This window comes from Vespa mandarinia, chromosome 18 (assembly GCF_050613455.1).
Source record: "Vespa mandarinia isolate Hongniang chromosome 18, ASM5061345v1, whole genome shotgun sequence".
In the NCBI taxonomy this organism is placed as follows: Eukaryota; Metazoa; Arthropoda; class Insecta; order Hymenoptera; family Vespidae; genus Vespa; species Vespa mandarinia.
The window spans coordinates 3,624,492-3,640,487 of NC_140827.1; the positions used below are offsets into that span (position 1 = coordinate 3,624,492).

The 15,996-nt window shown below is 35.1% G+C and overlaps 2 protein-coding genes across 3 annotated transcripts in view; both read right to left on the reverse strand.

The window, feature by feature from the left end:
* Nucleotides 1-15,996, reverse strand: part of LOC118445202 (uncharacterized) — a 177,147-nt gene that overhangs the window by 144,397 nt on the left and 16,754 nt on the right. The gene's annotated exons all lie outside the window — the stretch shown is intronic.
* LOC118445278 (uncharacterized) lies at nucleotides 561-1,406 on the reverse strand. The gene is made up of 2 exons (XM_035874475.1): nucleotides 1,197-1,406; nucleotides 561-911 (listed from the first exon to the last, which is right to left on the reverse strand). The coding sequence occupies exons 1-2, from the start codon at nucleotides 1,404-1,406 to the stop codon at nucleotides 561-563; spliced, it is 561 nt and encodes a 186-aa protein (XP_035730368.1).

Genomic DNA, 15,996 nt, shown 5'->3' on the forward strand with positions numbered 1-15,996 from the left:
GAAAAGAAAAGCCGTCGTAGGGAAGTTTTCTCGGAGCGTTTGCCAAACCCCGTAAATTTTGGAAGCTATTAAGTTTATCGGGCCGAAGGAGGAAGAACCGTGCCTTCTCTAACTTTAATAAATGGCAGGCGAGGAGTTTGCGTCTCCTCCGTCGGTGCAATTTACGAAAAAAGCTCGTCTCTCATTTCGCCTTAATTCCACGGTTACGTGCCGAACGTGGAGAAGGATGAAAGCCGATGCTAGCGATCGATACTTAGTTATAATAGAAAAAGAGCCGATAGAGCCGATAGATATTGAAGTGGCTGCTTCTATCAAAACGATCGAGCCATTCAGAAAAGAGAAATTGATTTTTCCTTTATATATACATATACATACACATATACATGTGTGTATGTATATATAAAGTATGTCGAGGAAAACAAGTTTCTTTTTGTTCTTTTTTTTTTTTTTTTTAAAGTTCGATTTGGACAAGAAAATACGAGTTTATAAGTAACGTTTACGAAATGTAAGTACAACAATCTGCAAGTTTAGAAAAGCCCTTATCGACGTCTCGAATCGTCTTATTCGACAGAAATGTCGTCGGCTTCCTGTATTCCCACGAAGCTCGTCGCCGTCGTTGCCGTTGAGAAGGGAAGGGAACGTGACTTTCTTGGGCTTTTGCCCTCGGCAACGCTATTTCCACTTCTGTTAGCGGATCGTCCCCGCCCTTTCTTACGATCCCTCGTGGCTGGCGTTTTGCGAAGGCCAACGTTTCTCGATTTTGCGGATGGTCTCCGAGGCGATGGCAGTCTGGCAAATCTAACTGCTATTCGATTCGCTCGATCCACCTCGTTGCCGATAGGCAGAAAATAGTGTCCTCGATATCTTCGTAGAATTCCATATTCTACGCCACGTCTTAATGCCGCCTTTACCTGTATGCGTGTGTGCGTGTGTATTTTGTGTGAACGACATATATTACGATAAGTATCGTACAGAGAGATAAGAAGTTTTCTTTTTTTAGAATAATTCAAATCGATAAGAAATCTTCTACTAGCGTAAGTGATATCGATTGAATATCTAGTATGTACTTTTAAAATTATTATTTTTCTTTTTCTCTTTTTTTTTTATAATGATAAAATTCTAATGATATTTCAGATCATTAAGTGAGTTTAAAAAGAAGTAACTATAAAAAATTATTAAATTTGATAACGATTAACCTGTCTCTTAACACGTTTTTCAGGCAAATTAGAAGAACTTCTAATATAAGCTATAATCTTCTTAGATGTAGATCCTTTAGTCTCTCGAAGATCTTGTATCGCTGATACGATAAGAGCGGCTATTTTCATCGGCTTCGTCTTCTGCCATTTTCTTCTTACGTGTTTTGAGAGGAGCTTTCTAGCTTTCCTTTTAATATTTTTCCGCGCCATACGCCAAATAATAAATTTTTTCTCCACAATTGGACGATAAAACTTAAACTCGTACTCGTAATTTGTACCATTAGATTTCTATCGAATTGAAAAAATCATTTCGATCACTCGACAAATTTTTCTTCCATCGTTGACCTGTCAAACGTGACGTTGTTTTTAATTATATTTCCGTACGTCGTTTTCTTTCGTTTGTTTTCCAATTTTCTGATCATTTATAACAAAATTGCGATACGTTGTTTCATTGGGTGAAATATAGCTGCATGAATTGAGGAGCTACGAAGAAAACGTTCTCGTTGGAAAATAAAGAAAATAATTATTGTACCCATTTCGTATTTCACGCTTTCGTAGACGCCAAACAAAATTTTCATACGTTTCTGCAAATTTTAATTAATGTTGAGAATAATTGCATATTTATTAAAAGAGTTAACGCAGCGTGTACGAAGAAACTGGAACGACATTGCATACATAAGTTTTTTTTTACGTGATTAAAAACGAAAAGAAAAGAAAACAAAAAAGGAAGAAACAAAAAAAAAGGACGAAAAAAAAGACAAAAAAAAATTGAAACGTTACGTTTTTTTTTATATTAAAGTTTTACAATAAGCATTTTATATAGAAACTCGCGCGTTAAATTAAAAGCTCATAATGTTCCATTATATTTTTAAATATTCATCCATCATATATACATATACATATATATATATATATATATAGAAACGATTGTACAGATATATCTGTATGATCAATATGTACGGACTTCATGTACGTTATATTGTAATATATGAATCATTGGTAAATCAATGATATATAATCGTAAACTGAGAGTTTCATAATAATTGATTATAGATATTACTTAGTTTAATTTTTCAATATTATTCAAATCAATTCGTGAGAAAGAAAAATTCTTTTCATCCTAAATGCAGTATTCTGATATCTCCATTTATTTTATAACTCGTCGTTGAAGGATAAATAAAAAGAAAAATTTTATTACAATGGCAGTAACGTGAATACATCACGAAAAGTCTTCGTGTAAGGAGAAAGAAAGAGAGAGAGAGAGAGAGAGAGAGAGAGAGAGAGAGAGAGAGTTTCTTAGCTTTTTACAACGATCTCGTATACTCTCTTCACTACTATCAGTAAACTTCCTCTCTACAGTGCACATTTCAGCATTTCCTTGTCTCTCGATCGGTCAACTTTACGATAAGGATTACTTTCTCGTCTTAGAGTCGAAAGAAAAGGAGTCGTTGAATAATGTATAAACGTAGACGCACGAAGTCTAACTTTGTTTTATTTTATTTTCAAGTCGAAAAATATCAAAGCCAACTGGAGGAACAAACTGCCAGCATAATTAGCTTTTCTACCAAAGCCACGAATTATCTCGATTCGCATAACCCACGGCCAATTAGTCAGTCGTTGCTCGGATATAATTCAAACGAGAGTGGTTTATTTCAACGATCACGAATCCTACTACATCAGCCTTCCCTCAAACTCCTCTTATTATCAAGAAAGTTTTTAAGAATAACAAAGAAAGAGAAAGGTAAGCCTTCTACGAATCGAGGAATATATTATATATACATATAAGATAAAAGTGGTAAAATTAAAGTTACCCTCGTACGATAACGCGTTCAATGAACAGTGCTAATAATTATAATAACAATATTAATGAAGCTAAGTCATAACAGGACCGGAGCAAAGATTATTTTACGATCGACGACACGCAAGTTCCGCAGTCGTTAACTTTTATCTAATCTCTAATCCCTTGCACGCAAAAAACTAATTTACACGAGGAAGGGTGGAAGAGGGTAGAAGGAAAATATATCATATAACCCTCGTGACAAATAGAAATGTTCTCTTGCTCGGCGAGCTGGCAATAATCTCTCGTGAAGTGCTTATAACGGTGTCAAATTTATCGTTTAATTCCAACACCAACTTCTTCGCCGGTGAAACGCATAATATTTATCTTAAATCTCCTGCATTTTAAAAAGAAGAAAATATCGCTTGCGTATTTCTTATTAACAATCTCGTCTGAAATTGCACATGTGTATGTGCGATAGAAATAGAGACAAAAAGACACATAAATATTTACGATTGTTAGCAAAGAAAAAATAAAGAAAAGAAACAAGCTCTAAACAAAGACATAATGGTAAAAGCTCGAAGAATTAATCATTCAGTATCCTCGATGTAATTCCCTTTTCTCTTTTCCTCTCTCTCTCTCTCTCTCTCTCTCTTTCTCTTCCTCCTTGTCTCTCACTTAATCTTTTTCTTCTTCTTCCAGCTCATAAACGACGCAATTGTTATCCCTATGAGCTTATAAGATCGTGTAGCGTGAAAATACTGACGTTATTGTATTTACAGGAACGTATTTTTTTTCTTCTCTTTTTTTCCAAAATGATTTATATAACTACCAGCTGTCTGTTCTCGCGAATAACTCCCTCGCTTCTCCCCCCCCCCACCTATTTCTCTCTCTTTTTCTCTTACTTGATGATAAAATAATCTTTAAAAAGATGAATGATCTATAGTTGATGATATATATAGAATGATATATATATATATATACATATATTACATAAAATGGAAGTTATCTAAAAATATTTTGCAAACGTCAAGCCGACGACCTTAACGTTTAATATTCTAAGTGGTTGCATAATTAAGTTCACGTTATTGCTCGTGATTAATTCAGCGAATACCAGGCTAATTGCGCGAGCACGCGTATATGCCGCCTAGCTAATTATTCATAGGAGGATGGGCCTCTGCACTGGGCCAGGTTAAAACGAGCGTTTATTTCGTTATGAATTCGATCGTTTCTCGATGAAGAATATGTACGTACGTACGTATTCTGTATACATACATATGTAAATATCTATGCAATTTTTGTCCGCTGACAAAAGAAAAGAAAAGAAAAGAAAAGAGAAAAAAAAACAGAAGAAAAAAAAACTCTCTTGTTGGTGCGATTTTAACGAACAAAAATCGACGACCTCATTCCGCAAGCGAGCAAAAAAATCACCCGACACGAGTATACTTTCCAAACGAATAAATATTTACGATGAAAAAACTTGATCTATTTTTTATACGTCCTCCCCCGCCATTGTCCCGCTCCTATCCACGACCAACACCGCTCCTACTCATCGTCGTTCTATATTCCTTTACGATGAAATGTTGTATATGTATATGGTATGTATATACGTATATTAAAGAATCGATTTTTAACGTGTGGTAGAAACGAAGACGATTTTTCTCTAACGACCGTCATACCAAAGTTCCTTTCAAAAAACGAATCAACCCAACCCACCAACCCCCTATACCCTCATCAACTAACCCCTTGCCTATAAATCAGTAGTTAGAGAGAAACGCTGAGAAACGTAACGGAATTTCTCTTCTTTGTCTTCGAGGACATCGATCGATATGAAAGTGAGAGAGAGAGAGAGAGAGAGAGAGGGAGAGAAGAAGAGAGCTTTCTAGAATGGCTCAAGATAGAGAGGATCAATTAATCTCTTTGATCTAGCTTGAAACTAGATGGTTAGATGCTGGAAGATTCGCTCGAAGGAATTCGTCGTTGGTTATACGAGAAAATCAATGGTGAATCTAAGTGTTAAAGAACATTTTATTTTGGTGTTCAAGAACAATTATTTTTATCTAATTAACGTCTTGACTGATCGTGATAATCATCGACGAGAAGCACACACACACATACAGAAACATTGCTACGTTTTCTAAATGAATTACATTAAAAGTCAAATAATAACAAATAAAACAATTTCAATAACGCATAATAAAAATAAATAACGACATGAAATAGAAGGTGATGTTATTTGACGATTAATAATTGTTAATAAAAATACTCATTTTTTATGAAAATAAAATAATAAAACTATAAAAATAATGTGGTTAAATATAGAAAATTTAGCGATTAACATTGTTAACGAAAATATAGAAACAAGTATTATAAATTGAACGAAAAACAAATTTATAAAATTATACGTCAATTGATATAAATCAAATGACATTAAAAAAAAATTCTATTCTTGGTGATGTTAATTCTTCTGCAACATGAACACGGCTGATTCATTGAGCACAACAAAAGATATAGTGCACATAGGATGCAAACAGTGGTCACCCCATCGTATTACACGACGTAGTGCAAGAGACACTTGTCTGCATTCATTTCAATACTCTCTCAATGATATCAACAAGGAGAAAAAAAAATAAAAAACAAAGTCTTTCTTCTGTTCATTATCAGCTGTCTCGCTTTTTATACCTTTATATTCGGTATCTTTCATTCATTCTCTTTTGACTTTTCAACATTTGTTCGTCAAACAAAAAAAAAAAAAAAAGAGAAAAAAAAGAAAAGAAAAAACATTACGGCGTTTCATCTTCAAATAAAGATTGTTTATATTTATATTTTCTGATAAAAATGTTGACACTTCATTGATATAATTGAAAGGAAAATTCTTTTATTTTCTTTGATATTTCATTCTCCAACACGATAGTCGTGAAAATCTGATGACATTATATTTTCTTTTTTTTCCCCCTCGTCTATTCTAAACATCAAAATATCTCTCTCTCTCTCCCTCTCTCTCTTTCTAACGAACGATCTCGAAATATCTTCAAAACAGATTTCTCCTTCAATTACGCCATGATCTTCTTTTCAACCAGCTCGCCACGAACGAACAGAAAGAAGACTGGTTGGAGATACGAGCGTACGCTTTCATTGTGTATACGTTCTGCCGAGTAAATAAGCTCGAAAAAAGCACGGCTCTCTCGTGACTATAGTCAAGAGAGAAAGAAAGAGTTCTCTCTATGATTGTACACACCTACATACATATATATATATATATATGTGTATGTATATATATATATATACACCTATATGAATACGCGATAATACGTCGAATGGCTTCTCGAGAAATTCTTTAGAAGAATGAAATCGCGTATGAAAGAATTATCCTTTGAATGGGACTTTTTAACACCCAAATGCTTTAAAAACTTTATCATAAAAAAATGAAAACAATAATGAAAATATTTAAAAAATAATAATAATAGAAATTGTTTGTTCTTCATTCGACACTATTTTTCATTGTTAAAAATTGTTTAACATTATTTAAACGATAGAGATAGTGATTATATTGAAGAAAGAAAAAAGGTGTACATCAACGTATATACCTTTATATTGAAGTTAATTCGTAGAGTCCGTTCAAGCCTATCCACTAAAATCGATCAAATCGATATCGACTATTGAAAGCAATGATGCCTATAGTTGTTCTCTTTGGCTTACAGCCGGCTGAGCGATCTTGAATGCTTAGTTATGCGTAACCCAGGTGAATATAGGTGAATATCGAATAGTAGAGGAAACGATTGATCTGGAAACAACGAACGCGGCTACTTCGAACGAAACGAAAGCTCGTGTAGTCCGAGTCTTGCTTCGGTATACGAACGAGCACAACACTTTAGTAAGAGCGTGTGTATGCCGTTAGTGGAATGGCGGCATCGCATCGTGGAAATTATCGAGATTCCAATGCATCATCGAAAGGATCGTGCAGGTTCCCGCAGAGACTCCAGAGTCCAAGCCTACCGATCGCTCCTCTACTCGAATGCAATTGATTCATCGAGATCCACCGATTTGCTTACTACTACTATTGCCAAACCAACGCACGTGCGCACGTTCACACGCACGCATATTCCATCTCTTTCTCATATTTTAATGTAACATCTTTTAGAAGATAGATATAATCATGTGAAATAATAAATATATTTTTATGAATGAAAAAGATAACTTCTGACTTATTATCGACTATCTCCGACTATTTCGAGATAAATAAAAACTTATTACTTTGCGATAGTAAAGAGTACGTTCGGATGACAATAAGTCAAAAAAAAAAAAAAAAAAAAAAAAAAAAAAGAAAAAAAAGAAAAAAAAAGGCAACAAAAAGAAAAAAGAACACCTTAAAAAATCTTTGTAACGATAAGGATGAAAGGAGAGTAAGTTCATGTGCCAAAATGTTTAAAAGATTTCCAAAACGTTTTGTCCCGATAACGAACAACAACTTCGTGAAGAAAGACAAGAAATCGTAGGTTCCTTTTGTTTCAGGTCGTTTCCAAATGGGACGGGCTCGATGCCAGGTCGAAGGCGTGAAAGTCCTTTCTTTCTTTTACACCATAATTTCATGTCCCCCTTACAACAGTCTATGTCTCTCTCTCTCTCTCTCTCTCTCTCCTTCCACTTCGTATACTAGTTCACTCTAAACGTCAACTCTACTTGAACGTATGCCAGAATAACATCGTTGGACGACTACTACTGCTAACCGATTAGATCACCATCCTTGCACCTTGATAAACTATTCTACTGGTAAAACTGATAATGATAAGCCTGGACCTGCGGTTAGAACGCAAACAAGAACCCCTGGCACAGCTTCCTTACTTCCTTGCCAGTTGTTATTTAACCTTCTCTAGAAATGTTAAGGACTTCAGGAAAAAGGTCAACCTGAGAGAGAAACGTGCTCGTTAGCAAAGACAAAAGTTTTCTCTAATTAGAACGTTTCAGATAAAATATAATGATCTTAGAAAAGATAATTTATTACGTAGAAATTATAAAGATAATTTATTATGTAGAAAAACGAATATTAATTTTCTTGAAATTTGTATTCTGCCATCTAACGATGCTCTATCATGTCTTTTATAATTTCCGTGTTAATAAGAGACCGTCTTTGTGCAGGTGATCCACATAATTGCCGAAACAGACTACTAATTCCGATGCTAACCTATCCATAGAATACATTTGCAAGTATAAGGTAAATTCTGTGAATGTGTTGGATCAAATAGCAGACATGCGGGTCCACCTAGTCTCCAACTCTCTCTCTCCCTCACACATACACACACACACACGACCTCCTTTACTTCTCTTCTCCTGGTCTCCCTTCGAAATAGAACTGCAACATCTACGAATACGTAGGAAGCGGAACAACGATCGATTCGCTTGCTACGAATGCTGTAGCATAATTGGGACGAATATGAAATTCTATTGGCGGGAGAAACTTCGAACGATGCTCTACCAGCGTCGAGCTGAATGATATTACGGCTTCTGACAACGAAAAGCTTCTACTCAGCTAACTAGCTACCCATAATTGTTGAAAATTAGCTGCCTCGTTGAACATTGATTCAACTTAACACTTTTCAATCTTCAAAACTCAGTCAGAAAACTTTATGGATTTTAATCATTTCACAATTGTTCCGGAATACAAAGATTTTTCTTAAATGCCTGATGTCGAGTACCACGAAAAGAAAAAGTGATAAAAATATTGAATGAAAGAGAAGCCTGTCGATCTAAGAAGACAAAAAAGTTTCTTCATTTGTGGGAAGATCTTTATATCTTTCTCTCTCCCTCCATCTCTCCTCCTCTCTCTCTCTCTCTCTCTCTCTCTCTCTCTCTCTCTCTCTCTCTCTCTCTCCTTTTCTATTCACACCAGAAAGGCATCTAAAGAACCTAGTTTGGAAAGACTCGCGTAACGCGTGCCCAGAAAACCTAAACTTTCTAGCGAGTATTACTTCTAAGGTGTCTCAAAATCACCGGCAAATAGCTGGGATTTACTTTCTACTTCTCGTTTATTGCTTTATCCGAACTCCGATTCAGTTTTTCCTTTCCTTTGACTACTACTATCTACTATTGGAAAAGAAATAAGAAAGCTGAAGGAAAGTGAGAAGAAAAATAAAAATAAGAAATAAAATAAAATAAAAAAATAAAAGAAATTCGAAGAATTTCGAGATAAAATAAAAATACATCGAAGATTTTACGTGAGAAAAATAATAACTACATTAATACGTATTCCAAACTAACACGAACATCATTGCGATCATCGTAATCATTCTCGGTGGTGTCAACAAGTGTCGCTTCATTGATTAGAACACTAATCTGATTTGAGGCTTGACACGACTGTTCCCGAAAGTGGCTTGACAATTCAGGACACTCTAGTCGTGATTAGGTTTATTTGCGGGAAGCCACCGAGAGCTATGTCCAACATCCTGAAAATCAATGGGATCCAAGAGGGAGACAGCGATAGGAGGTGGACAGCAAAGGTATGTAGTGACATAAGAGAAATATATATATATATATATATATATATATAGAGAGAGAGAGAGAGAGAGAGAACTAATCACTGAAATTAATGAGATAAAATTCCTATAAAAAATTATATACATATCAGCTGATGAGAGAGATCATCATATATCAAAATCATTTTAAAATAATAAACAAGAAATCTTCGATGTTGAAAGGTGTCGTAAGCGTAAGAAAAAGCTATGTTCCTAAGTTTCTCCGATATAAGGGTGAAACTGATTTACCGTACGACTTGGCCGATATAAGAACAAGCATCTTGGGAGTGTACAAACACAGTATCAAGCGGAAGAGTTCGTGGAGGAAACTGTTGACTCGCGAATTTATACCAAACTTACTACCACAATACTTTAAACGGCTAAACTTAGGACTATGATAAAAAATACAAACGAATGAGTACCAGATTAAAGAGATAACAAGATGTATTTTTACCTGACATAAAAAGAAAAATAATAATTATTCATAATCGTCAAAGCATAACCATAAGGACATCTATTATATGCATCGAATTCGTATGAGAAATAATAATTTCACAATAAAAAGTTTATTGGCAAAAGAGCAAGAGAGAAAAAGAGAAAGAGAGGCAGAAAGAAAAGACAAATTTGGCATTTAGAAGAAGTACGATAAAGTTTTTCGTTACTCGAGACGATCAAGAGGAGAATATCTTTCACTGGGATAGCGACGCGAGCCTTTTCTCTTCAAAGAACTCCAAGATCTCATTTCATTCGTCTAACGGAAGGAAAAGTAGCAGAGAATAAAAACAAGAAAACCGGCGTTACGCGATAGAGGAATAAAGCTTTCGATGGGTACCGAATATACCACGTGAAAATAGAATTCCAAGGATCAAAATTACCAAAAACCCTCGAGAGTAGAAGATAGCTTCTGAATTTTAGTGTTCGCCTAACCTAAAAAAGGCTACCTAGTATCCAATTGTGATCCACTGATGGTCGAGGAAGACACTAGAATTTCCAAGTCTTCTTCTTTCTGCCTCACAAACCTGACAATGTCCTCAAACGTTAGCCTCGCTCTTTCTCTCTCTCTCTCTGTCTCTGTCTCTATCTATCTATCTATCTCTTCTTAGCTCGTAACGTCCAAACCATAACCATCTTCTCTTTCTAGTAACTCGCATCAAGTCTGGCCCCTCATCGTGGTCATTTGCTTAGATATGAGAGGACTTTCGTGGATCGTCCTCCTTCATACGTGGTTTTCGTGTTTCTCGATCGATGGGAGGAGGAGAAGGATAAAACATCTTCGGAACTCAGCAGACCGATAACTTATACGAATGATTCGTCTCGGCAAACGAGCCCATTCAATTCAAGATTCTATCTAAAGAACCTATTGGTGATATTCCAATTATCATTCGAAATCTGAATTATATAATATAAATAACATCAACATTTTCTATGTGAATATATATATATATATTCAATTATCTAAAAATATATAAAACACATTAACAATAACATTACAGAGTAATTTTATTCTCGTTGACATAAAAAGTATCGTTTTGATCTAGTGATTATTTTATTGAAGAACAAACGAATGAAAAATCGTGTAAAATGGTAAAAGCTCGTTGTACGGGCTCGAGTCGATACGAGCCAATTCAACGTAAAGAATAAAAAGGGAAGAGGGGAGAGATGAAGGGAGAAACGACATCGTTGTTTGTTTGACCATTAAAAACACTCTAATTGGCCGTGCACGCGAAATGTTCGGACAATTTGAAAATCGCGTGTGAACGAGCAATGAAATCGTCATTTTCTTTTTCGGCTTTGAAGAATGCAATGAATATATATATACCAGAATCGACTACCCTAACTCCACGAATCTTCGATAAGCTCGATCTAGAAAGAGAGGGGGAAGTTGCAAAAAAGAAATTTACGATACTAGATCGCGTGCACGCCTTGTTATATAGCCTTGTTATTTGTTTCTTTCCTACTGACAATTATTTCTCAGGCACGAAATCGAACGATTTCACGAAACTACGATGATTCTTATCGAACTATGTACATGTAACTTATACCTACCTATCTATGAACTAACGACCCGAAAGTAGCCTTCGTGCTAAGATGCAATTTCGTTTTCTAAATAATTATTTACGACGTGTACTGGAAGCATTCTATATATTCGAGAGTCTAGTTATACGACTTGTAATTACGATATCATGATTGCTTGGAAAAAGAACAACTTGAAAAAAAAAAGAAGAAAAATCTCTACTCTCTTTTAAGGATCTTTCAACTTTTAAGTTTGCGATCAAAAACTTAACCATATATTTTGACGATCCACTTAAAATTATCTTTCGATACTTTCGATTTTTGTACATTTTACTCGGACAAATTTTTTTGTCCGATTTTTCTCTCTGCTTTTTTCATTTTTATTTCGTTCCACGGAAAAATAATAAAACTGTTTTGTAATATGCACGGATATACGTTTGTATAATATAAAACGAGAAAGAAAGAGGGGCAGAGAGAGAGAGAGAGAGAGAGAGAGAGAGAGAGAGAGAGAGAGAGAGAGAGAGAGAGAAAGGGAAAGGGAAAGAAAAGGACACAAAATGGTAGAGGAAACTGAGATAACTCGGACTAGTTTACGAGGGTGTAAAAACTTGGAAGTTGGTGGTTTCAAAAAAAAAATGATGCTTATAAAGAGTCATGCTTATGACTATAGAAATACAAACGAGAGAATACATAATTTTGTGTATGTCCATTTGCCTAAAATTATCTACCGAATTATAATCACGTATCGTGAACAACATAAATAGAAAATTCTACTAAAATATTCAATCAATATATCAAATAATATGAATTTGCATAAAAGAAAAATTAATTTCGATAAAATTAGCGTTTAAAATACTTTCTATTAAATTTTCAATGAACCTTTATCAAGATGGTATGAATAAATAATATGCCATAAAAAAAGAAAAAAATTCTCTCCTACGTGTACATACATGTATGAAACAACATGCAACCATAAATTTTCAAAGATATTACTGATAAAATAAAGAACATATCCAATGCAATATTTTATTCCTACGACAAAGTATTTCGATTACTCGTAAAAATCCGACCTACAGGACACACACGAAAGTTTAATACGGTCCCAGGAGGAAGAAACCAAGCAAGAATAAATAGAGAAAGGAGAGAACAAAGAAAATAAAATAGTAAGTGGGAGAGAAAAAGAGAAAGAGAGAGAGAGAGAGAGAGAGAAAGAGAAAGAAAAATTACGATTAACCAGAGGATATTTCGCTTTCTTATACAACTATTTTATTCTTTCATCGTGAACAATATCCAAGATAGCTAAGCGGAAAGTGCAAAACGTCGAAAGAACGAGCCGATACTCGGTTTGCTTGCTTCTCTTTGCTACCTTGATCACCCTTTTCCACGAATAATAAATTAACAGAAGCTCAGGATTATCGGTAGTGCAGGGGATTACGACGACTTTGGAGGGTTTATTGAACTTTTATCGAGAGTCCACGAAGTGAGGAGAAAAAAATCAAGAAGAGACGAGAGTTAGAGAAAGAGAGAGAGAGAAAGAAGTGTACAACGAAAGAAAACCAATCGACAAAAAGAGGAGGAAGAAGAAGAAGAAGAGGAGAAGAGACAGAGCCAAAGGGAGAGGAAGAGGAAGAGGAAGAGGAAAAGACGAAGAAGAAGCGGATAAGAACAGGAAATGAAAGAGAACTGCTTCCTCTTAGCAATCTCCGTTGGCAATTCGCCGATCCGATAAATCCAATCAGCTTACTCATCTACCTACGTGTATCTGCGCACGTCTACTAATGATCCCTAAACCCGGCCAATTCCAATCGAGACTCTTCTACTGGTATCCTGATTACTACGCTACGCGTAAGATGCACTTTTTTTTCTTGAAACGTAACCTTTGCTCTCCTATATTTTATTATCTTTCTTTCCTTCATCCTCTTCGTACGTACGTATATCTCCGTTACATGTTTTCCTCTCTATACTTTTGGTAACTGTTTTTCGTCGAAAGAATTTTTATGAGAAATGTCATGTAAATTGGGTATCGATATAATTTGATGAAACTGTAATAAGGAATATGTAAATGTACGCTTGCTATAAAAAGAAAAAAAGAGAAAAAAAGGTAAGTCGAATTAAAAATATTTTGAATCATTTTCTCAATCCAATCGACATATCATATATTTGATGAATATGCGAGTATGGCTTCTATACGCTATATTAACGCATGAATTATTTTCGATCCGCAACGTTGGATTTTCATCGGCTAAAAATTTCACGACTTGTCGAACAGGACTTTGCTGCTGATACTATATAAAAAAAAAAAGGAAAAAAAAAGTAAAAAAAGACCAGATAGAAAAGGGAGAAAGAGAAAAAAAGAAGAAAATCACGATAAAGCGAATACATAGCGGAGTAATAATATCGTGTTCCAAACATCAGCATGCTCTTTAATTAATGATTAATAAAAAAAAAAAGGATTTGCTTTCGTTTTATCCGTCCTTTCGATGAGTACGAGTTCGCTCGGAACATTTTTTTACGCGTAAAGGAAGAAGATGAAATTACGAGGAAAAAAGAGAATAAAAGAGAGAGGGAGGGAAGGAGGGAAAGAGAGAGAAAACCAATAAATTTCCAATATCATCATGAAAAGAAAATTTCATGGAAAAATATTCTTCTATGATCCGTTAACGATAAAATAATTAAGTATAAAATATATCCAACCATATATAAATCAAACATTTATATAGTGAAAAATTTATAATAAATAATGGAACATATCTTTCTACAAAGAGTTTAAACATATATATATACATATATATGGAGAGAGAGAGAGAGAGAGAGAGAGAGAAAACAAAAAGAAAGATAAAGAGAATAAGTTTTGATAGCTTTAAATGGTTTTGCTTCAAATTTGATACATGAACTCGAAGCTTTTGGGCGCGTCAACCCGTTTCCTCCGCATCTTCTCCGATAGTTTGCATTGTATTAGCCGTACCCCAGGAACAATTCGCACGGGAATTGAACGCTCTCGGTAGCTAGAATTGCACGGAGAAGCGACCTGATTAACGCTTCTCCTTGGTAGCATAGCACACGTATCCATTGGTCCAAGGTAACGATCGATGTCCGGAGAACAGTGCGGAAGTGTATGGGTGTGTATGTGTTTCTGTGACATATACTTAGCAAAGCAATTCCGTATTCTCCTATGGTACGAGTACTCTTACATTTACAATCCAAACGAAATAGTATTAGTCCTACGAGTCATAAACAAAATGCATACATTACTTTTAATCATATTTATAATATGTATTATATATAAATACATATATGTATATATATATATATATCTTTAGTTTCGTTACTCTCAACTTTTATATCTTTCAGTAAAGAAAGTAACTATTATAAACTCAAGAATACTTCAACGATAGATCCTCTGGTCTTTCGACGATCCGTCTCTCGACTGGTATCAGAACTGGAAACTTGGAAAACGCGACTCTATCGTCGTAACTATCCTCGAAACAATGAGAGAAACGAAGCAGAGTAATCCTTTAGGAGGGGATCAGGATGTTGAACGAAAAGTACGGGGTAAGAAAGAGAAAGAAGGAAGATGAAGAAGAATGAGTAGAAAAGAAAAGGCCAACAGACACATACAACTTACTTTTCGACATAAAATGATAGCTTCAAGAGAGAGAGAGAGAGAGAGAGAGAAAGAGAAGGTGGATCGAAAAGCACAAGGGAAGAGGCATACTTTCGAATTCTCTGAACTCTCTCTCTCTCTCCCCCCTTTGGTCTAATCGATCAAGAACTTTCCTAGTGGAAATATCCTATCTCACGCATACATGCAAGTTTGTCGAATAGATTTTCAAGAGTCCAAGGTAAGAATCGTTAAAGTCGATACACTCGAGAATCCCTGATATGTTTCCAAAGATACTCCATGAGGAAAGAGAAAACTGGGATCGTGGGGAAAAGTAGGTGGAGGAGGAGAATGAAATCTAAGAAAGAAATAAAAGAAAGGAATAGGGTTGGACATGAGAAATAGTCCGACCTGAACTGGGACTATGAAACTTTCGCTGCTTGACGATTCAACGCGACGAAACGTCCGCGAAATTGGAAAGCACCCTCTCGAGAAGAACACGCTCCTGACTTTTCTCCATTTTCTTTTCTTGGCCCTTCTGGTTCTCTCTTAGCGGTTCATCTCTTTCTTTCTCAAAAAGAAATGGGGGAAAGAAGGTTAAGATAAAGAAGAACCTTGGGAATTTCAGATAAGAATATTACTTGGGCTAATGTTAAAAAAGAACTTCCTGATAACTAACTTAACACTCACTTGTTAATCCTGGCCGAGTATTAACTTGAAAATTCATTAACATGATTTCGTGCGATCGAATTATTAATACCGAAGGTAAAGAATAAGAAAAAGCAAAAGAGAAGAACGGGACCGGATAAAATTCATCATAACTTTTTTTCATGAACTCGAATCAGATTTATTCAGACGAATGTACATATGCGTTCAATTGTCCTGAATATTAAACAGTTC